The 22,699-nt window shown below is 42.3% G+C and overlaps 3 protein-coding genes across 9 annotated transcripts; 2 read left to right on the top strand and 1 right to left on the bottom strand.

Annotated features, from left to right (window-relative positions):
- Nucleotides 1-2,170: 2,170 nt before the first annotated feature.
- LOC133925950 (uncharacterized) lies at nucleotides 2,171-4,550 on the bottom strand. The gene is made up of 3 exons (XM_062371688.1): nucleotides 3,779-4,550; nucleotides 2,855-2,900; nucleotides 2,171-2,762 (listed from the first exon to the last, which is right to left on the bottom strand). The coding sequence occupies exons 1-3, from the start codon at nucleotides 3,988-3,990 to the stop codon at nucleotides 2,205-2,207; spliced, it is 816 nt and encodes a 271-aa protein (XP_062227672.1). The 5' UTR covers nucleotides 3,991-4,550; the 3' UTR covers nucleotides 2,171-2,204.
- Nucleotides 4,551-5,243: 693 nt separating this feature from the next.
- On the top strand, nucleotides 5,244-12,363 carry LOC133926997 (uncharacterized). 6 transcript variants are annotated; one of them, XR_009911221.1, is made up of 11 exons: nucleotides 5,244-5,538; nucleotides 6,412-6,458; nucleotides 7,366-7,526; nucleotides 8,162-8,339; nucleotides 8,689-8,973; nucleotides 9,129-9,206; nucleotides 9,570-10,022; nucleotides 10,424-10,832; nucleotides 11,037-11,152; nucleotides 11,300-11,715; nucleotides 11,793-12,362. XR_009911221.1 is itself a non-coding variant. In XM_062373209.1 (9 exons), the coding sequence occupies exons 1-9, from the start codon at nucleotides 5,322-5,324 to the stop codon at nucleotides 11,093-11,095; spliced, it is 1,887 nt and encodes a 628-aa protein (XP_062229193.1). In that variant the 5' UTR covers nucleotides 5,244-5,321; the 3' UTR covers nucleotides 11,096-11,248. The 6 variants fall into 6 exon arrangements, 3 of the variants coding, with proteins under 3 accessions (XP_062229193.1, XP_062229195.1, XP_062229194.1); XR_009911222.1 differs by having other exon boundaries at nucleotides 11,894-12,360; XR_009911220.1 differs by having other exon boundaries at nucleotides 11,300-12,363.
- Nucleotides 12,364-14,489: 2,126 nt separating this feature from the next.
- LOC133926998 (glucan endo-1,3-beta-glucosidase 14-like) lies at nucleotides 14,490-22,177 on the top strand. 2 transcript variants are annotated; one of them, XM_062373213.1, is made up of 4 exons: nucleotides 14,490-15,485; nucleotides 15,677-16,716; nucleotides 21,500-21,610; nucleotides 22,000-22,177. In XM_062373213.1, the coding sequence occupies exons 1-3, from the start codon at nucleotides 15,362-15,364 to the stop codon at nucleotides 21,581-21,583; spliced, it is 1,248 nt and encodes a 415-aa protein (XP_062229197.1). In that variant the 5' UTR covers nucleotides 14,490-15,361; the 3' UTR covers nucleotides 21,584-21,610; nucleotides 22,000-22,177. The 2 variants fall into 2 exon arrangements, with proteins under 2 accessions (XP_062229197.1, XP_062229196.1); XM_062373212.1 differs by lacking the exon at nucleotides 22,000-22,177 and having other exon boundaries at nucleotides 21,500-21,708.
- Nucleotides 22,178-22,699: the final 522 nt, after the last annotated feature.

The raw sequence follows: 22,699 nt of genomic DNA on the forward strand, positions 1-22,699 counted from the left end.
TCTCGAATTTTAGTAAAGTTCAACAAAAAAATAGCTCAATCTTGTAAAATTAATAACTAATGTATCTGAGCTTCAAATCAAGTGAAAAGAATTTTGTTAGTTTCTTTGTAACATGATTTACATGATAAAAGTACTTATAATAATAAAAAAATTGAATATTTTTTGTGAGAAAATGTATTTTCTAAACCTAGTTAAAATCATGGTTAATTTTTTGCTAATCCAAAAATCATGAAACCAATTTTGTTAGCCTTCTTACATGATCCTATATCTTTCAAAAATACATAAAATCATGAAATAGTTATTGTAGCATACAGAATTGTGTAAATATGTTGCATCTAGATTAATTTATAACTAACCTATCACACCTCCAAAATTAGTGAACCACTTTTGTTAGTTTACTTATACTTGCTTTATGTAGGAAAAATAATGGCAGACATGAAAAGGTTAATTACAGTGTTGTTTCTTAATATGTTCACTTTATGCTTGTGAATTTTGTAAAAATTATAGAGAAATTAATAAAACTCTAAATGAAGTGAAATAAATTTTAAATTAAGATACGTCTTACACAAGAAAAATATGTATTTATATGTTAAGCTTTCTTAATGTGATGGACCAAATCATCATGTTCATACGGTCTATTTCAAAAAAAATTCAACTTTCTCCATATAAAATATGATACAAATATATTTTTCAAATTTGTTTTCACACAAGATCTTAAAAGTGTCTCTAGTTTTTTTAGATTTTTTTAGTATTTTGTTTTGAATTTTTTGAATTCAAAATTGAAAAACGATCAAATTCAAAATTCGGTATGGACCGAATTGACTAATTTTCGTGAATATCAAGTGGTTTTCAATAAATTTTTTAACCATATATAGAGAGTGTGGTGGGTGATGGGGTATGTTGCAACCTCATTTGCTCTAGTGACTTGGAAGAGGTGATTTGCTAAATCTGTTTGAATATTCTTCTTTTTAGAAACAGTAGCACATTTTGTAAACGCACGAACAAACTTATACTACCACATATACGTACTCATATAACGTTTACTAAAGATCGAAGATATAGAGCTTAGAGATTAATGAATTCACTACATACGCCTCGCTATCGATGTCTACATCGCTTATTACTGAAAGAAAATTCTACCTTATTAAGACATATAAGAAGGATTTGTTCTCTATTGAGCAAGAAATACAACCATCTTCGCTAACTATACCAACCAAGGTTTATTTGAAGATTCTCCAAAGTTAATGCTACATAGTATATTTGAAAAAAAAAACACAATATGACACAAAACTGGTCCTAGATTTGGGGAGAAAGCCGGAACTTAGAATTTAGATATACGAAAATCCCACAAACCCCTTAACCTATGGAGAAAGGCAAAACTGAGATCTTCCTAGAGAAAATCTACAATTCGCCATTGAATAACGTTTGATTCTACAATTCGCCATCGAGTAAGTTTCGTTTCCTTCTATACCATCGAATAGATAGTTTCATTACTTATCTGTCACTCGCTCCGTAAGGCAGGTTGGAAAGCTCTATTAGATGCTATAAAAATACCATTTTGCCCCTGTTTCATTATGTGAATATTTTTCTCCAATGAGGCTACATATTGCTGGCTGTTCCACCCATATCACAGCATTTTGAGCATTTTAGAGGCACACCATATACCTTCCAAACCACAGCATTTTGAGGTATTTTAGAGGAACATAATATACAAAATAACAGTGCATCATTTATAGATCAATAAGCAACAGATCACCATATAGGTAGCATACAGGTTGCATAACACAAGTAGCAAGTCGGAATGAGATATGTAGCAAAATAATATTACATGTGCACTTTGCAACTAAGCCTACAACACATCCTCATGGACAACAAAATAAAAGCACATGAAATCAGACAAGTAGTCTTTTTTTGCTTCTATCTGATGATGCCGGTACAATTTTCCTCATGGCCTTCCCTCTCTCCTTGGCAGGTGTTGTAGCAGCCTCAACAATAGCCATGGAGGCACCATCTGGTTGAGTTAAAGTAGCAGGAGCAGCAGCATCGATGGCTTGAGCTGAAGTAGCAGCCTCTTTTTTCTTAGTCCTGCAAATACATGAAATAGTTGCATTTTAGTGAGTAGTACAGCATGAATTGATAGCTGAAGGTATTAAAATTTTAATTACCGTTTCTTTGGCAACTTAGCATAAGCTTCTGGATCTGCCTTAGTTTTCCATGAACCAGACCCAATTCTCACTAGTTTTTGAGTCAATAACACCAAATACCACTGGATATAACCAGCTGTGGCCATCAACTGCACAAGCTGTTGCTAGCTGGCCTCTATATTTCCCTGTCAAGTGCGTGCTGTCAATTGCCAAGTATGGCATGCAGCCAGCCAAGAACCCATCAACGCATGGCTTCAAGGCAACAAACAGCCTAGTGAACCTCTTCGTCTCTTTGAATGTCATATGGTCAATGGAAACTATACTTCCTGGACTCCTCTTCTCAACCTCTGCCTTCCAACTATAGAGCTTGTCAAAGCTGTCATCCCAATCACCAAACAAATTATTCAATGCTAGTTCCCTCCCTATCCACACTCTCTTGTAAGGGATCAATACCTTGTATTTGTCTTTTAATTTCCCTTGCAACTCCTTTGTGCCTCTGCTGGGGTCTTCCCTCAACCAATCTGTGACCTTATCACATATCCATGACTTGGAAGCACTTTTCATCTTCTCACTTTTTCTGGTACTACAATAGTCATGGTTCTCAACATGGATCTTGATCTGAAATAACAAATAAAAGAAAAATAAGGGTGCAGTCTGCAATGGAATAACAAAGAAAAAAATAAGGGTACGGTCTATAGCAGTACAATTACCTCAAATGTCACATCATCCTCCAAAGTTGATGCATGAATTCTCCATCTGCACCCTTTCACAACACAATTAGTTCTAAATCTTGTAGATTCACTTTTTTCAATATCATATTCAAATTCACGCTTTATGGCTTATTGAGCCATCGCTAATCTAAGCATCTTAATCGAGGGGTAAACTGTACCAACTGTCATTGGTGGATCATCCATGTCGTAAGCTACCACAGGGGCTATATCTGGCTCAGCGTCTTTTGCAACCCACTCCTCATCATCTGCTATTTCCTCAATGCTTTCCTTGACATCATCATCCTCTTCTTCCCCAGGCTCATAGTCTTCATCAGTAGCATTGTCATCCCCAGAGTTAGGTACATGTTTATCTACTAGGTATTGGTTCTCCTCATCGACACCTACATGCTCAAATTGTGGGGAAGGGTTTTCTAGGTACTTATCAAAAGCCATCATTTCATCTAGTTCACTGCTGCTTTTGGACTTAGATATACATACCTCAGATGGGATTGCATCAGACACATGATTAGGTCTTAGTACAATGACCACTTCACCCCTTTTAGTTGATTTAAAACATTCAAACATTTTTGTTAAATCTTGATCTCTACGAATTGGGATACACTTTTTTGTACCATCGAGGTAGTGCACAGTTTCAATTTGATTAACATCACATCCATACTTCTCAGCAAGGTCATCCAAGAAGTCTTTGTAGTTAGTTGTGTCAACAACAATTGGCCAATCCAATAAATACCCAGAGAATTCTTGATTAGTGTCTTTTCTCATCACTCTAATTTCAAGACAATAAGATGACAATGGATCCATTCTGCCGATGAATGCCTCGTGAACAACTAATAGCCAAAAACTAACTAATTCTGCATTTCAATTTCAACCTGTAAAATGAAATGTGGAGGAAAAGAATTTTACCCTTCCTGTGGCACCCAAGGTTGACTCACTGCCATGGGAGCGGGTAGCAGCAGGGGAGCTACGGGAGCGGGCAGCAGCAGGGAAGCTACGGGCTGGGGGCGCACTGCATCTAGGGTGATGATGACCTCCGCATCCAGCATGACGTCGGGGTGTACCGCATCTAGCGCGACGACGAGCTCCGCATCTAAGGCCTCGGCGAAATCTGCATCCATGGCGTCGGCTTGAGGAGGTTGGCAAAATTATTAAATCACAGGAAAATAAGGCCAAAAGAAGAGGACAACAAATCGTCCCAAAATTGTCCCCGGGTCCTCAAGCCACTCACCTCACTCACTCCCAGAGTCCCCAGGGCCACGGTGGTGGGACACTCCAGGGCGGCGTCGATCTCTCCTAGGGCCACGGCAGCGGGACGCTCCAGGCCAGCGCCTAGAGGATCCATGGTGGCGGCGGCCTCCCCTAGGGCCGCGGCGGTGGGACACTCTAGGCCAGCACCGTGACGCTCCATGCCGGCGCCAGGACACTCCAGGGCAGCGTCGACCGCCCCCAGGGACGCAGCAGTGGGACGCCCCAGGGCGGCATCGGCCTCCCCTAGGGCCGCTGCGGTGGGTCGCTCCAGGCCGGCGGCGGGAGGCTCCAGGGAGGCGGCGAGATGCTCCAGGGTGCGACGAGATGCTCCAGGGTAGCGCCGGTGAGATGCTCCAAGGCTTGATCTAGGGTTCATGGGTGGGGATTCTCTTCTTCCATGGGGCCGAGTCGAGCGAATGGGAATGAGAACAGTCGACCGATCGGGAACAAGTCGGATGGCAGTCTCCTTTGTATCTGTGCACAGGGGCAATCTTGGCATTCTTGAAAATTAGACGGTGCCTTACGGAGCGAGTGATAGATAAATAATGAAACTATCTATTCGATGGCATACAAGGAAATAAAATTTATTCGATGATGAATTGTAGAGTCAAACGTTATTCAATAGGGAATTGTAGATTTTCTCATCTTCCTACCGCATAAAACTTGAAGAAAATCCAAGTCCGACTAAAACTCCAAAATTCTACACGAGTGGTACATGATCCGCATTATGCATTTTTTTATGGCATTTTCAGCGATACGGTTTTCACATTTTTTTTTTAAAAAAAAATAGAGCAACCCGGGCACCGGTGGACTCGTGGGCTGTCGTCTCTCTAACGTTTGACCCAGTCGCCGCACAACCTTTTTATTTTTTATATTTTTTTAAATTAAAAAATTGTAAATATATAAGTTCATTTTATTATATTACAGATCTAGATTTATGCCGTCAGCAGGGTACGACATAAGTTTAAATTTTTTTAAAATATATGCTGTGATGTAAATGACGGTATCATCTAGTTTGATACTTTGATAGGAGTCCACATATATAATTTTTTTTAAATAGATGTATATATTTTAATTTTTTAATTTAAAAAATGAAAAAAATCGACGCCGCATACACAGCACAGAAACCCCAGTGAGAGCGAGACTGCGAGACCAAAGTGGGGGAGCGCGGAGCAGAGCGCCGCCGAAGCCGGAGGCGAGGATGATGGAGGCGCGCCGGTGGCAATCGCCGGCGGCTGCTGCTGCGGCCGCGGAGGCTGCGGAGGAGGGCGGCGGCGGCCCGTCAAGGCGCCCCCCGCGCCGCGGGCTGCACCGCGCGTCGCCCTACGGCTACGGGCTGGGGCCCCGCCGGTGGCTCCCCAAGCTCCCCGTGGCTTCCAGGATCTTCCCTGCCATGCCCCGCGACCGCGCCGCCTCCGGTGATCCCCCCTCCCTTCCTCCCGTTGTCTGGCATCTCTGCTAGTGGCTGATGCCCGTTTGTAGAGGAGGAATCGGGCGGGGAGGGGTCTACGATTTTTTTACCCATTTTGTTAGCGAATTTGTCGCCATTAGTGGAATGGGATCACTGTGGCTCGCGTTTTGTTCGGAGATTGGCGTTAATCTATTTAAGGTTTAGGGTTAAGCGCCCTTGCAGATCATGCCATTTCCTCTGTCACCTTGTATCAATGCTCCGATCTAGGGTTTGATGTGGTGGGCTTATAGTGACAAGTTATCTAATGCCTGCGTTGCTGAATTCTCTAGCGAACTCATGATCATGTGTGACAAAAGTCTACCAACTGGCAACTGACGCGACTCAGTCGAGCTGTATGGTTTTTGTGTTATGTAGTTCCAGATAACTACTATTGTATTAAATTTCGGGTTGCTTGGTGGTTTGTGATTGTACGGTTTATTGGGTTTTCTCTTTCAAATTTGAATGGGCATAATAGTTGATGTCTAGTCATCTTGGAGTCAAGTTGGGGTTCCCAATCCTTGATGCAGGTGTAAGGTCATACTGATTTCCAACCGCTATTGTAGGATCATTGAAGTAAGAAGAGTAGTTTTAATGATTAACTATTATGGTAGTATATCTATTATGAACTCATTCTTTATTATAGGTGAAGTAATTTCTTTAGTTGCACTCCCCTTATTATAATTTTCAATGTAACTATGAAGTTCTGGTCGTGTGATATGCTTGTTGGTTAGAATGTAGAACAATCATTGGCAATGACTTAGTGCAGAACCAGTTCCATTTAGTCTGCAAACATGCTCACTGTTTCATGTGGATCTCTTATTGGTGTTTCGAATGTTTGCAGACAATAATCAAGAGGTTCATCATGAATCACTGGAAGTAATTCATGAAGTAAGCAGGTTTTGTTTTCCTGAGAGTATTATTTGCTTTTTCTTGACTTGTAAATGTATGGTTTTGCTATCTATTGAGTCTATTTTTCAATATACATTGTTACATATTACATTACTACAAATAAAATGCTGCAGCTGTCAAAGGCAAATCTAAATCACGCCAGATAATGCATGAAGGGATCAGTTAGGTTAGGTAGGTGTTTCATAATAAGGGATTAAGGGGGCTAACATAGTATTACACCTTAAAAGGAAGGCTTTATTTTTGTTGTGTTCATTCATATTAAATGAACCAATATAATATTATTCAACACGTAAAGTTAATTATATGTACTGTTGTGGGGGGATGATGGGAAAAATCCCGATAATCCTGCACCTGTGGTTCAGAAAATGATAAACTTGTAATTATTCTTGCTGTTTAGCTTGTGCAACCCACCAACCATTGATCCACGATAAGGAAAGTTTACAGGTTTTGGTGTGGAATTACATGATTTGCAAAGAAGCTATTGTGTACTTTAAAATTTCTGTCTATCCAATTGACCAATTCATGGTTAATTGTTTTGCGCTTTTTGAACTTGTAAAATAATTAGCACAACAAGAAAATACCCTATTAAACTCCCTTCTCTATCTTAGACGTTGAAAAGCTAGATCATATTGCTGATCTATATTGGGCTATTGGCTGAGTGCTTAGAAGGCGCACAGTAGATGTAATTGCGATGGTGCCTACGTTTGCTACTCCACATGCTGCACTTTTGATTTCATCTCCTCAATGCTTTAATCTTTTCACTGATTCAGTTTTTTATCCAAAGTTTACCTTGTTTGGCTACGTATTTTCCATTTCATTTCGAATCACGATATATCTGTTGGTGAATGGTGTCTTTTGGTTATTTGCTGTGTAACGCAAACTGCAGAGACACTCCGCAGAACCAAACACCGCTGCTGCACCCACTAGACCACCAACATCTGTGAGGAAGAAATCTAACCTACTTCTGGAAGGTGATTACAGAAATCCAAGTGATGGCAATGGGCTTGCTGAAATTGAGAAGATAATCAACCAGAGACATTTTTCTAGGCAGGTTTTTTTGTATCTTCTGAATTTTGACCTTTGTGTAATACTTTCTGAGTTCGCTGAAGATGCTTCTAAAATTTGAAAGGTAGATTAACAAACTTCATATTTTCTCTTTGTGCAACAGTGGGTACCTCTATATTTGTGAGATAGAGAAGCACTAGAAACTAGAACCAGGACTGTTTTCCAAGTGGGCTGCTCACTCTCTTGTGTGTGTGTGTGTATGGGTGGGTGGGGGGTTATCATCCAAAAAAGAAATACACCATATTTTGGTAGCAGTGCTTACCTTCTTTCCAAAAAAAGGAAAATCCCTGGAATAAAAGAGGGTGCGGTGGGTTAGTGTGGATCTGAATTGGGTGATGAACAAATACTTGACACATCGAGTGTTGGCAAAGGATGTTACAAGAAACAACTTGATGTTCTGTGTGAATGTTATATCACGTTCATTCCCTTTTCATATTATTTTTCTCCTTTCCTTTGACTTCCTGGAGTGATTACACATCATTTAGAGAAATATTTATCTCCGGAGCTATGTGCTAGTTCCGTAGTAGATAACAGTTTGTTGTCTGGTTTTTGTCTTGAGTCTATTGTTCATTTAAGCTTGGAATTTCAGATGCCTGTGATCCTTTTTAGCCTTACAGGGATGAGACAGAACATCTAATCGAGATCATGCAGTCAAGGACTCCTGATCTTAATGTTCAAAACCAGAGAGCTCCATGGTCTACTGCAAAAGGTTTTGAAGCCATGCCATTTTCAACACCTGCAAAACTGATTGACCCTCAGCCATCTTGGGCGACCGATATCTTTCCACCCTCAAATGTAAGAATGTCACAAATGTGCAATATCAAATCTTGATTGTTTATCTGCACAGAAGATGCTAACCTGCCAGTGCTATTGTCTTTTTTATTTCTATGGGTCGCAAATTCTGGCTATATGCTTTTGAAGTTAAAATATGTTGGTAACTGAGTAATAGTTTTCTGAATTGTGCTGCAATTGCAAAACATCATTGTGATGCAAACATTTTAATCTCGTATTTTTCATAATAACATATTGCAAGAGTGTGCAGGAGCATAATTTATGCACAATGCTTAAGAAATGCCAAATTACTCTTCCCTCTCCTGGTTGATTTGTTGTTTTCTCTGATCTTGTGCTTTTATTGCCGTTTTAGGTGCATGAGGTCGGTTCTTCACCAATTGAAATTGCAAAAGCTTTTATGGAAGCACAGACCTCGGCATCTGTGCATGAGTCTCAAAAGCGAAAATTCAGAGCTTTGAGTCATGGAGTTGAGACCGAGAATTCTGCAGCAAATTTTTTCCCTAAAGTAGCTACTGATTCTTCGGTCGTCAGAGATTATCCCAATTATCTTACACCACAAAGTAATAAAGGAAGGACTCTGCCTCAGCCTTTCTCTCGCACACCTTATAGTGGCTCAGTTTTTCAGAGATCTATTAAGGTTGTATATTGACTTTTTTATATTGCAATTGATTTCTATACGAAGCTCTGGCATGGGTCTTCTTTGTCATCAACTGTGTCTATGATTAAGTATGAGCATTCAATGTCACCTTTGGGAGCTATAATATTTAATGCTTACTTGGTCTGTGATTACAGAATAGCAGGCATGGTGATACATACAATAACTCGTCTGGACAGTCACAACTTTCAACTCCTTTTTCTGTTGGAAGTAAGGTATCACTTAATTAAGTTTGATATATTACACTGTTACCTTGATACACACTTGTCTCTTTTGCTTCATGGAATCAAGAAGCCCGGGCAGATTGAAGCCCATAGCTGTATTATATGTTTGAACTATCTGTGCAAGTATATATAATTGCTAATCAAATCCTATCATGTATGGGATTGAGTGATATCCTCCTCCTTTGAATGGTTGTGAAACCTGACTACATTTGATATAAATAATTCGTGTAATTCATGAACTGCATCGCCAAAATCTTTACACAGTGATCCGCAATGAGTTTTTTTTGTGTACAATTTAAAGATGTTGTATATACCCCTCTGTCTTTTGTTCTAATATCCTTATTCAATTTGTAGACAATACTAGAGGATAAACTGGCATCATCTTCCAGAGGAAGACAAATAGATACTTTTGGCACTACTACTTCCTTTGTTCCAAGAGAAGGTTCTTCAGCTACCAAGAATAGTGCATTCAACCTGCAAGGGCCCCATGGCAAAGGCACCATAGAAAGCAGCTCAACTCCTGGCCGTTTTTCAGCGGTAGACAATATCTCCAGAGGTGCTTCGGTATCTGTTCATCCCAAGTCAAGCGAAACAGCTTACAAAATACTTCAGCATCTTGAGAAAACTATTCCTTCCCCTACATCAAAGCCACTGGAGATAAGACAGACTTTATCAAAGAGAAATGCTCCTTCTGTTGTCACCAATAGCCAGCTTAAAGGGCCTGACTCCAATATTAGCAATGGTCATAGACAGAGCAGCGTTAACGAGAGTGGCAATGCTTACCTGGAGATTGCAGATGCAAAAACGGTATACTTATGTTTGCTTTTTCTAGCATAATATGCTGCTACTACTGTTTACTAAATGTACATGTTAAGTGCAATGGAAGATTTCTAGTTATCTCCGGCCAATGGCTACTCTGAATCTTGTTTGAACACAAAGTCAATTGGTTATATACACTACTGAATCACTGAGAAATTGTTATATGCGGTTATACTGAACCACTTTGAATTGTGGTAGCACAATGCAAAACAATGTTCCGTTTTGTTGGCATTTTCTCCAAATCACTTATTTAAGTTTGGTCTCTACTGCTATCATATGTCAGTTGTTCACTGCAGATTGGATTTGTTAATCAATTTGGTGGATGCCTGGTAGCATCAAACTATAGATACTCCACTAATCAGTTAGTTGTATTTTTTTTTTTTGTGTAGGTTCAGGAATCTCCAAGCAGTCCCAATGCAGAGGAGTCAAGCCTAAAAATTCAGAGCAGCGGTGCTAATGCAGAAGTTCCTGAAACACAAACTTCTCAGCATATTTTGAAATCAGACTTGACATGCACGTCAGCTGCTGAGGTCTTGGATAAAAATACTAGCAAAGGTTTTACCTTCACATTTCCTGTTGCTAATGCTCCAAGTTCTCTTCTTGAACCGCCGCCTACACCAACTTTGGCTTCACCACCACCAAGGAGCCTGCCAGTCAATACCGAAGATATTCCCAAGTTTACCTTTGGCTTATCCAGTACGACCAACAGCCTTGTTTTCTCCTTCGACTCCACAAGCGGTTCTGTTGGTGCAGACGGGACAGTCGCAACCTTCAAGTTTGGGTCTGATAAAAAGCAGCGTGAGTTGTCTTTCGATATAGCTGGCAAAGACGCAGTTTGTTTTTGATATATTATATGCCATGTCTGCCAACTCGAATTCTGTCATGCTTGTTATGTTTGGTGTGCTGATCAAAGACAGCACCTTCCGGAAGTTGGAGCGCACTATATCTGAACGTTGGTCTCATTTTTTATTATAATCAAATTGTTTTCATATTTTATGCCAGTGGTTTTGCACTTTGCACCCGTGGTTGTGTCATTGGGCATGAGTCAATTTAGTCTATAGTTTAGAGGATTTCATATCTGAGTGGAACTTCATAAAGCCTCATCTTTTTGGTCCAAGGTATGGCACTGATGATATAATCTGTTGAAAAGGCCTTGCTTTGGTCGCAAAGCCCGTGTTTGATCCATTTGATCCTGTTGCGCATTTTGACGTATACCTGCACCAACTGATTCGATAACCAATGATGAAAACGACTGGCTGATGCAGAAATAGCTGCCTGATTGGGGCAAAGCACAGGCTGGACTGATGTTGCCCCCGAACCTAAGCGGCCAAATATCGCCAAAGAATGGTGTCATACACGTAACCAGGTATGTATGAATTATGATTTCACCGCGTCGTGAATAAGGCAAAATTGTTTGGCAAACACAGGTGATGTAGGAAGGGTTGTGCGAGAAAATTAGACGAGCATGGGCAGAGGCAACGACCTTTTTCTCTTTTTAAACTAAGGGCCGGAGCTTTTTCTCTGCCATTCATTATTCGAGCCATAAACCGGATGATATACCGGCAACAAAACGCGCTGGAGGCCTGAAGAAAGGGGAATCTCGTCCGTGCATTATTGTTTCCCCTGCACTGCTGGTATGATTGAAGGAAGCGTCAAATCGTCCGACTAGGAGGGTTTGATGGTAAGTCTCAACGACTAATCACTCGGTGAAGATTGGGCCAATCCATGATTCATTCATACATTTCGTTTCGAGTATAGGTTCTGTGCACGAAGGAACATGCACTGCCATCAGTGGAAGTGGATTAACGGGATGGTCATTCACTTATGCATCATTATCGTGTAATTAATTATTCGTGTAGCCATGCCGATTACAAAGTAGTAGCCAATTCTCATCTGGGCCCTCCGTCGAAGAAAGTTTGTGATACCATACGGTGCAATGGTTTCACAACTGCTGGCCATGAAGAAGACATGATGGTAAGGGTCGGATCCAAAGCCACCAAGTAAGAGGGGATCTCCTTCTTCTTTCTTCTTATCTTCTTCTTTTCCCCTCTTCCATGCCCAAAATTGAATGGGGCTGGGGAGGCTCGCCGAGGGGCTGGTGGATCCACCCCTGAAGCGTACAAAGTTTCTACTGTAGCACCTGATTTTATGTCTTTTATCAGGTAGGTTTGAAGCAACCCTCTGTACAACATATTAAGGGTGTGTTTGGTTGCTCAAATAAGATTATGTAGAACTATATCTTATAAGCATGCTGAGTGGAAGCAGTTTGAGTGGAGTTATATGTGTTGAAAAGAAAAATGTTTGATTGGTTGTATCTGACACCAAATGAGCGGATGTAATGAGCTGATTTTCTGTTTGGTTGATTAAATTTGAGGTAGCATGAGCAGATGCAAGAGTTGAGATTGTGATTGGTTACTTATATAATGATTTTATAACACTGATAAGTGAGTTCGTCTGTATGAGCAAACACAGTGCCTGTATCCGTCGGACCAGGCTGAGAAGTGAAGTTCAGATCGAGCTTCACTCCTCAGTCAGGATGAGGACGTATTTTTGCATCTGTTCATGCAGACGGAAACAGTGAATTTAGATAAATAAACATATTTCTTTCTGAGATTATACACATCCGCTCATATAGACCGAGAAAAATTCAGACAAACAAACAGACCTAACACCACCTCACCATGGCATGGCAGCTTTTGCTACCCAATGAGCATTGCACTGCAGGCACTAAGGAAAACACTAAAGGTGAGGCTTAGCTTACCCACAACAGAAATTAGCTTTTAGGCCATTAACATTGTACGGAGTTCATCAAACCAAATCAAAAAAAGATGGCCAAACGATGTGTATTCCACTTATCTCGGATCTAGATATGCTATATAACAAAATCACCTTTCCCTCTACCTTTAAACCACCATCACTAGTCGTAGATACCACCATAGAACTGCCTTATCATATCACAATTTTTTTATCATTATAAAAGACCTTTGCACGAGCCGTCATGCTGTCATACGATACTACCACTTCGCAAAAGAAAGAAAAATAGGGTTGGCGTGCAATACTTCTTGCATGACTGGCCTAGAAAAAAGTAATGACGTTGAGGTCCAATTTGGAGGTCACATTCACAAGGTGCATGTCTACTAATACCGCATACCTAATTTTGTACGAACTAGCAATTTACATTTAATTGTTCTAAGCTTGCAATATTTCTTAAATTCGCATAGCTTTCCTATTCCATTTGAGTATTTTCCGTGGAAAGAATCTCTTTCTAATAACATTTAAAATCCCAAGAACACGAAAAAGGTCACATGTATCTAATCCGAACCACAAGACAGTCAAGAAGTACGGACCACCTAAAACTACGAAGGTTACAAGAATACAACACAAGATGCAATATGCAAAACCACCAAAGAAAGACAATTCCTATCCACCATTGGCATGACAAGCATACATAGGAAACCACCAGCCCTACTCCCTTTCCATTCAAAAATTCAATCCGTCCCTCGTATGAAAGACGAAATAGTTTACTTTATTTCACCTCTCTTTTTACCATCACACTGATGAGTCCAAAGTAGATTGTGCAGTTGATGGTGTTCCCCCATCTTCCACCCTCCTCTCCATCTATCTTATCCCTTCACCTTCAATAGCTCACCAATCCACCTATAGTCGGCCTAACTTTTCCGAATGTCCTTCTTGCTAAGGAAACCCTTAACCCGGCATCCAATATTAGCTAATAAAAGTTCCTTACATCATTTTGTACATCTCACATTTAGATAATCATATATGTGTAAACCGTGGAACCACCTTATCCTATTTCAATCTCTTTACATGACGAAGTCGTTACATAGCTAACTTGGACGCCAATTTTACACGCACCTTGTAACACTCACTTAATTCACGTGACTTTCATAGGAACACTCCCGCGAAAAGCACAATCCATCCTTAACAATGTTCCCACTCACAACCTCTTATGGAGATAAAAAAAATCCGTCCATCAAATTTGTACTACAAGAAAATTATATAAACCGAAGACCTTCCCTCGCGGAGGCTAAAAGAAATAGAAAGTGCCAAGAGAACGCAACACCTTTGAGACTTTGGAGGAGCAATCCAACGGTTTATGTCTTTATGATAGAGTAAAATCACCATCGGATCTCAATCAAAATCCTGCTATTTAGTGCGTGTACGTGGAAACGAACGCGCTATCACCCTCCACTCTTTCCGTTTTTGAAAAAAAAATCCCTCCCATGTTATTTAGTTTTTAAAAAAGTTTGTACGAGAAAAAATTAACTAAAAAAAAGTTTTGAGAAAAAATTACACAAGAAATTTTTTGAGAAAAAAATAGTGAAATTTTTTTACTTAAAAGTTGTGAAAAAAAATAAAAAATTACCTAAACTCATGCTACAGTCATTCACAACTTCGAATGTCACGCCGGAACATTATTTTCGTCCCAATCGCCCCCACCACCTCCGGCCCACGACACGCGCGCACGGTCACGGTGCCACCTCCCTGTGCTGCTGGTGCCTGCCCGGTTGCTTCCTGCCTCGTCGTCCCCCTCCGCGTTTCAAAAATCAAATCCCCAAACCCCTTCCTCCGATACCCAGCCTGAGTTGCGGTTTTTTCCCTTCTTCTCCCCCCTCCTTTCTCTCTCTACCGCTCTCGCCGCTGCAGCGGCGGCCAGCCGGAGCGGAAGGCGGCGTCCGCGGTGCGCTCCTCCCCTCCGACCGACCGCATCGCGTCCCCTCCGTCGGGTCGCCGATCCACTCCCACCGCCCACCTTTTCCCGATCTCCTTCTCGCTAAGCAAACCCTCAAGTCCTTAACCCCCTCGCCCATCCGAGATTAGCCAAGAAAAGCTCCCCGCTTTCCCCCCTGGCATCCGTTCCACCACTCCGCTTTGCTGCTTGGTAGTGCTATTGCTATACTATTACCGGCACAGCGGTTGACTGCTCACTGCTACCGGGTAGGGTGTTAGAGGCCGGCGCAAGAGTCAAGATTCCTTATTGGCCGTCTGGGTTTATGCGGCCTGCCTTGGTTGGTGGTGGACTGGTGGTGGTGTCTGATTGCGGCGGCTGTGGAGTTGCATGGTGAGTGAAGCGAGGGATCCGAGATTCTCGTAGATTATTTTTTCCCCCGTTCTTAACGATTCCTGCTCCAGTGCGACGGCTGAAGCGGCGGCGGGCGAATAGCAGCCGCCGGTGCCCGGCCTTGGAGCGGCCCCGGTCCATCTATGGAACTTGCCGCCCATGCGCCGTGCCCCGGGACGGAAGTGAAGTGCCCAGTACGGCGCGTCTTGCCTGCCCCTCTGACGCTGCTGCCCGCCATGGCAATCTCATGCTTGGTTCTTGCTCTGTGCTGATGGATTGCCAGGCTGCTGTGATGGCTCCGCAGCGTCGCGGGTGTGATCGCTGGATGTTGCTGCTCTTCTGCTGCTGCCTCCTCGCCTTCCCCTCACATGGTACTGAAGGATGTAGCTTTTTATATGCTATATATTTAATTCAGTGTTTTAGTGTTGTCGTGATCAATTAGTGAGCTGCTTTACGTGCATTCGGCTGCACTAGACGTTCTTATGTAACAAAATTGGCTGTTTCGTTATTAAAAAAAAAACTGAATTTTGGTTGCTGGTGTTTTCCTTTTCTTTTTGACAAGGTCCTCAAGCGGTTGAAGCATTTGTCGGGGCTTATGGAATAAACTACGGCAGAATAGCAAATAACATCCCTTCCCCGGATAAAGTGGTGGAGCTCCTGAGGAATTCGAAGATAAGGAATGTCAAGATATATGATGCCGATCACAGTGTTCTTGATGCATTCAAAGGGTCTGGGCTCAACCTGGTCATTGCAATTCCCAATGAGTTACTGAAGGATATGGCTGCAAATGAGAGCAGATCGATGGAATGGCTGAATCAGAATGTGCAGCCTTATCTCCCTCAGACGCGGATCGTTGGGATTACAGTGGGAAATGAGGTGCTGGGAGGCCAAGATCAAAGCTTGTATGAGCCTCTTGTTGAAGCTGTGAAGAATGTGTATAATGGACTTAAGAGGCTTCACTTGGAGAGCAAAATCGAGCTTTTCACACCTCACTCAGAAGCTGTTTTTGCTAATTCTTATCCACCCTCTGCGTGCGTCTTCAAGGAAGAACTCATGGCTTATATGAAACCACTCCTGGACTTCTTTTCAATTATTGGCTCACCTTTCTATGTCAATGCATACCCCTTTTTGGCTTACATAAGTGATCCGGACCATATTGACATTAATTATGCTCTCCTTAAGCCCAACCCTGGAATCGTTGATCCGAATACTAGTCTGCACTATGACAACATGTTTGATGCTCAGATAGATGCAGCTTATGCTGCTCTGCAGGCCGCTGGGTATAATGACATGGAGGTTCGGGTGGCAGAGACTGGCTGGGCTTCAAGTGGAGATCAAAATGAAGCAGGAGCTTCATCTGATAATGCAAGGACTTATAATTTCAACCTCCGTAAACGACTCTTTCTGAGGAAGGGAACTCCTCTCAGGCCAAAGAGACCAGTCAAAGCATATATCTTTGCCTTGTTTAATGAGAATTTGAAGCCTGGACCTAGCTCCGAGAAGCACTATGGGCTGTTCCTTCCTGATGGAAGGATTTCATATGACATTGGTTACTCAGGTTTATTACCTTCATCTGCGTCCTCATCCGTGTTGACCATTAAGGTAAGCAGTTGCTTCTTGCCCTTTTAGATTATGCTGCTGATTCTCCCATGAAGTCTCACTGCTCATTCATCCTTGTTTTTATTGTTTGCTCTCATTAAATGATTGTTGATTTCAATTAAAGTGCAGATGAGTCCACCCAGTTATTGAGCCATATTTCAATATTGGAAGTTTGGGATGACTGTATTATAACTTGTAGGATGGTTTTGATTTAACAACATATAGGTCTCGTGTGTAAAAAGTGTTATGTTGAGGACAGCATATGCTAGGTTTTAGCCCCTAAGTTTGGTTTCTTATATTATCAGCAAACATGTTTGTTATAAGAAAGTTGTATGAGAGAGTATTTTGATCAAGATGATGGGTACAGACTATAGAGTTTTACTGATATCCATGCTTGACATTCTGTGTGGTTCCTAAGAACTCGGTCCTTGAATAATTGGGATGTGTTAATACCCACTCTTAATTTATTGTTCTCAATTAGAAAATGACATTTAGTGAGTGGTAAACATTGATCCTCAATAAAGCACATAATGATCAGGATTAGCCTGGCTCTCTTTTCATATTTGAAAGCCAATATTTTTTCTTTCCTTTTTGAAACCTCTTCTACCCTGTCGACCCAAGCCAATTATGCTTCTTTGACAAATCGATAGCAAAAATTATGAGTGACCTTTCACTAGTGTTTCTTCGAGGCTACATTAGTAAGCAATGAAAACTTGGCTATCGTCCCCAGTCTTTTCATATTCTCCAGTCCCTAAGCTTTAATAACTCTTAACATCATATCAAGATGATACAACCGCCAAAGAGCATACTCTCGGTCTCTGCATGACTAAGTTGCACACAACCAACAGAAAAAAAAGAAAGGTTAACAAAAGATTCTTATAAAGTGATACATTGAAAAGCAGGTTGTGATCAATCTGCTATGCAGAGTATAGACTGCCACCCAAAATGGGTAAAGAACTCCCTGACCGTTCGCTCCAAGTGCGCACACATTGTAGCCACCAAACGACGTCGATCCTGATGCTGCATAATAGACCATGTATGGAGCCACCATGTACATAAAAAGATAGTCTGCAAAGGAGAGGAGCATTGTTTTTTATTGAAGACAATATCATTTCTGCATAGCCAGATAAACCAACAAAAGGTGGCAGATGCAGCCATTATATCGACTTTCTATTGTTTACTTAGCCCACGGAGCCAGTTACCAAATATATTAGTTGTGCTACGCGGTGGGTAAAGATTGGAGGCCACTTGGACTATGAACCATGCTGATCTAGCAAAACAACAGTAAAAACAGAAGTGCTTAATCGTCTCCTTCCGGTGACAAAAGCAACACTTTTAACTACCTTGTCATTGTCGTTTTGCGAGGTTATCCTTTGTTAGACGTACTCCTTTGCGCAAGTACCATAGGAAAACTTTAATTTTTAGGGGAATTTTCAGTTTCCATATCATTCTATTCCCGTTTGGCACATTGAGATAAATTATAGAGCGATAAAGAACATTTACACGGAATGATAGTGGTGTGGCCAGTCGTTCCTCTAGACCAGCTGCCTGCATATCCTTCGGAGGACAGGCAACCTCATTCGAATTCTGGACCTTCAGTTCTTCTTTGTTTGTTAACGAACCCGAGCTGACGAACCGACCATCCACGACCACCTGCACAAGATTGGCGGTGGCCTGCACCGCCACCTGTGTGCCCACCGCTGCGCTACTTGGAACACACCAAGCTGCGGTTTCTATACAACGACTTGCCTCCTCGCTAGCTGCAGCCTGTGGAGACACCAGTGGCTGGCCAACTGGCATACCGGAGGAGATGGACAGACCAATTGTTGCTTGGCTAGCCATGTCAATGTGAGCCTTCGTCTGCAGCTCCAAGTTGCGCACCATGTCAAGCCGGCAATTCCCATCATAGGACGGTGCAGTCGCCAGCCTTGGGGTAGACCGTGAAAGTGAATCCTCCACCACGGTTCTAGGAGGCGTAGCCCGGTCCATATGCCGTGAAGGGCCACGGCTGGACACCACCTTCTTGTTGAAGGGAGTCACCACAATGAGGCTTGGCGCCACATAACCGGTGAGTGTGCTTGCATAGGGGCTGAAGCTGGATTGATGTTGTTAGCCTAAGAATTGTTACCTTTCGATTTCTTTTTTGCTTGATCTTGTGATGTGTCGTGGTCATCGTCAAGCAAATCATCCTCATCACCATTAAAATCAACATCATGCATATCGGACGTTGGGCCATCATTAGTGACAAAGCACTGGTCTTCTATTGTGAAGGTGATTTTGTAGCCAATACGACCGAGAACCATTGTCTGATTTAGTAGGGAGCAATTTGGCATCCGTAAGATCAATCTGGACTCGAACAATGTCACAGCTCCTTAGACATTGCATGTTAATTTCCAACAGTGCACCAATCACCGTCGCTATAGTCCAGATGGCCATGTAATGCTGAAAAGCCGAAGGAATACCCGATATATGTACCCAGACCGATTCCAGATGGAACACGGGACTCGGCTCATCGGATGACTTTCATTCTCTTATAGAGATGGTAGCCCTTGAGCTTTTAAATGAATCTCAGCATCCACCATCTTGCTCAGCTCGTCCGAATTCGGAAAAGCCACAAGATAGCTATCCACTCCCTGTGAAACTGCCTCTCAGTTTCAATCGGAACGGATCCTTCGCCGAAGTTCATTCTGAATGATTTCAGCTGTTAAATGGTTACCTTTCACCTTGACCAAAGCTGTCGGTGGTGATTGAATGTCAACACCATTGAGACTAGCTTGAAGAACTTGGAAGAAACCGAGCTTATCAGCATTGAAACTGAGCATCATTGCTTTAGGCTTCGGTAGCTTCAGAATAGGGCACTTATTGGATATATGGTCATCATGCTTGTCGCAAATGACACAGTATAGAACTGCATAACACGCCTTCATCAAGTTCCCCTTCATCTTGCACCGGAAGCAGTAGATTTTCTTTGGCCTCTGCTTGTTATCTTTTACTTCATTACCTGGAGGCACAACTGGAAAGGTAGTCATACCGGACAAAGCTGAACTGCTGCCTTCCTGCCCCTTCGAGAATCCATGGGCTCGACCTGTGCTGCGTCCTTGAGCTCCAAACCGAGAACCAAGGCCAAGGCACCCCTCATTGGGACGGATCGAGGGACCAATTCCAAAAGTGAAGTTACCTCCTTCGCCATCACCAGGACCGACTTGTTCATCGAACTTGCCGAGAGCGCCAGCCGATTGGATATCGGATAGCGACTTGAAAGCAGGGATGGAAGAGTTTACCAGCATGGTCCGGCCATGACTTTTGAATGTCAGGGAGAGCCCAACACCGGGTCGTCCAGACCCCCTGGTCGTAGCACCGGATTGGCTGCCGACGTGGCCACCAATTAGCTTTATTTAATCGCCTCCACCTTGGTCGTCAGTCGGTGCCCCGGCAATCCCCTGGCCCTGACCTCCATCAACCACAAAATTGGAGCCGATGCCAATGCCAGTCATCATCACTTGTTCCTAGGAGGGAGAGTTAAAGGAGGAAGGAAGAGCGGTCAATTGATTTTGATGAGGATTTGAGACGATCACTGTCAAGCGGTAATAGGAAGTTGATCGAGCACATAAGGAAGCATTCCGCATCCAAAAAGTACCAAAAATGTCCCTCCTGTTACGCCCACGCGAGCAATGGTCTCCTGCCATGATAGACTTGGAATCATGTAAGGAAATATCTGAAGATTGATCAGCCAAATGACAATTGGACTTACCAAACATATACGTTGATTTTTCTCCCGGAAAGAAGTCCCCAAGACAGCTAATGGTTGCTCCCGTCGCTTGGGGAGAGGTTCGAGCCAAGGTTGCATCAACCATCCCCGGCTCTTCCCATGCCGATGCCCCTTCCCATGGCCTTGAGAAGGAAGTACAAGACACGACAAGGGTGTCGAAGATTTGGGGATGTCGAGGTTCAGGGCCACAACCTCAACAATTCGTGAGGCCAGCTTAGGAATATTGTCGTCGACAATGCCCTCCTCTACTCGCAGTATGTCTTCATTAGAGAATCCAGCAAGGCGAGCCGCCTGTATTAACTCCGAAGCCGATGGAGTTCACAGCGCTCCAGAATCCTTCGCAGGGTCGGCCAATGGTGACGACATTCATTCACCTCGTTCGGTGTAATAGAACGATCAGTAGTCGGATAGGGAACAGTTCGATTGAGCCATCTCTGACCGCAGCCTGCAAACACAAGTGGCAATTCCAGGGAAACGGCAGCGACCAGTCTTGCTGGCAGAGCTCCGAGGCGCAGATCCAGGATCGCCTCTGTAATTTCCAGAATTCAAAATATCAGCCCCTAGGCTACATTATTACTCCAATTTCATATTCTTAAGTCCTCAGTCTTTTCCAGCAAATCACTTTAGACACTGTGCGAACTAAACAGTAGCTCAGTTGGTTAGTGCCTCCAATAGAGAGGACGACCACCCGGGCTCGAACTCGGGGCGCACCGGTTTGTGGTACCTTCCTGAGAAATTGGTTTGAGCGAGTTTCCTAGCCAGCTAGGGTTCGGTACTCCCCTATCTCATGTACTATATCGCGTGATATAGCAATTGGCTATGTTCTTCTTTGAAATAATAATCCATTGAGGCATTTTGTAATAAAATATGGTCCCAACTGCAGTATATTTTCCAAGGTTGTGTAGTCAGTTTATTCCCAAATTCTAGTGCTGTTTTTTTCATGCCTACGTTTTGGTTTTTGATACCGCAGCATTACCAGAAGGTAACCTGACTTGAATATGTTATTGATATTTGCAGAAAGTTCAAGCTGGGGGTTGGATCGTCCACTATTTGGCTACAGTGATTTTTATCTATTTTCATTTTCTGGCCATAGTGACTTGAGTACGGCATAGCACATCTGTAGTAAAGGTACAATTGAGCGTAAGTTAGAATGTTGTGACTGGGAATTTCACAATGAAAAAACGAATAATAGTTCCCTGCACACGGAGTTATGTTTCTTGCAGTAATTATTATCTTCTCCTCATGCTGTCCACCTTTGCTGCTGAAAATCATGCTCAGTTTGTCTCAAAAAAGAATCATACTCTGTTGATTTTGTTTTTCTAAAAAAAAACTCAGTCACGATCTTTCACTATATATATTTTATTTTAGCAGTTGAAATGCTGTATCAAGCTAATAATTTTGTGATATAGTTCTCTATCATACCAACTTCTAGCCTTCTAGGGATTTGGTTGTATATTTTTAGCAAATGGGTTATAGCTCCAGCTTGGAACATGAGATGTTTATTGCTTTTCTTACAGGATGATGTGCAATTGTGCATCAGACTGACTGGCTGACAAGATTAACAAACCATTGTTCTTTCTTCCCCAGTAAGCATTGTATCTTGACATATCAGTTACCATTAGACACTCAGAGCATATGCTGACCGAAAGATCAGAACTCTTTCTTGTGGGGGTGTTGAAGGATTGTATATGGACCTATCCTGTGGTCTGTCGAAAAAGTCTTAAAAGTAGTAATTGCAGAACCTCTGAGAATAAACATGTAGATACGAAATGGTATCGAAGGATGTGATATGTAAATGCAATGTCCTTGCCTATTGTTAAGCTTTGTTGAGTGGTTCCATCCATTGATGGAAGCTTTATAGAATAATATATCGTTTTTACCGGGTTTAGTGATGTAGTGGTCACTCCTTTGATTTCCCCCTGTCCTTTTTCTCCCCTTCATCTTTTGATCTTTGCATAAAGAAGAATATATCATGGAAGCAAAGAGAAAAGGTATATCCTTTGGGCTATTTTTTTTTTTCCTTCCGTGGAATCTCTGATGCTTGCTCTTGCTCGGTACGATGCTTAATCACTTAATCAGTGAGCATTGGATGCCATTGCATTGACTTGTGATATGAGTTTAACAGGTTATTTTACCCATGGATTCCGTTCCCTTTTTGTACTGGCCATCATCCATCAACATGGTACGATGATACTTCAGACGTGCGGTGTCACTGAA

This window comes from Phragmites australis, chromosome 8 (assembly GCF_958298935.1).
Source record: "Phragmites australis chromosome 8, lpPhrAust1.1, whole genome shotgun sequence".
Classification (NCBI taxonomy): Eukaryota; Viridiplantae; Streptophyta; class Magnoliopsida; order Poales; family Poaceae; genus Phragmites; species Phragmites australis.

What these genes read in the sequence shown, in the direction of transcription:
- LOC133925950 (XM_062371688.1), bottom strand. Translation starts at nt 3,990, where the DNA reads ATGGATGCAGATTTCGCCGAGGCCTTAGATGCGGAGCTCGTCGTCGCG. An exon ending in CCTTGGGTGCCACAGGAAGG is followed by an intron (nt 2,901 to 3,778) that starts GTAAAATTCTTT and finishes GAAAGGGTGCAG; the next exon opens with ATGGAGAATTCATGCATCAA. An exon ending in AGGATGATGTGACATTTGAG is followed by an intron (nt 2,763 to 2,854) that starts GTAATTGTACTG and finishes TTGTTATTTCAG; the next exon opens with ATCAAGATCCATGTTGAGAA.
- LOC133926997 (XM_062373209.1), top strand. Translation starts at nt 5,322, where the DNA reads ATGATGGAGGCGCGCCGGTGGCAATCGCCGGCGGCTGCTGCTGCGGCC. An exon ending in CACTGGAAGTAATTCATGAA is followed by an intron (nt 6,459 to 7,365) that starts GTAAGCAGGTTT and finishes CGCAAACTGCAG; the next exon opens with AGACACTCCGCAGAACCAAA. An exon ending in CTTTTTCTGTTGGAAGTAAG is followed by an intron (nt 9,207 to 9,569) that starts GTATCACTTAAT and finishes TTCAATTTGTAG; the next exon opens with ACAATACTAGAGGATAAACT.
- LOC133926998 (XM_062373213.1), top strand. Translation starts at nt 15,362, where the DNA reads ATGCTTGGTTCTTGCTCTGTGCTGATGGATTGCCAGGCTGCTGTGATG. An exon ending in CCTCGCCTTCCCCTCACATG is followed by an intron (nt 15,486 to 15,676) that starts GTACTGAAGGAT and finishes CTTTTTGACAAG; the next exon opens with GTCCTCAAGCGGTTGAAGCA. An exon ending in CATCCGTGTTGACCATTAAG is followed by an intron (nt 16,717 to 21,499) that starts GTAAGCAGTTGC and finishes TGATATTTGCAG; the next exon opens with AAAGTTCAAGCTGGGGGTTG.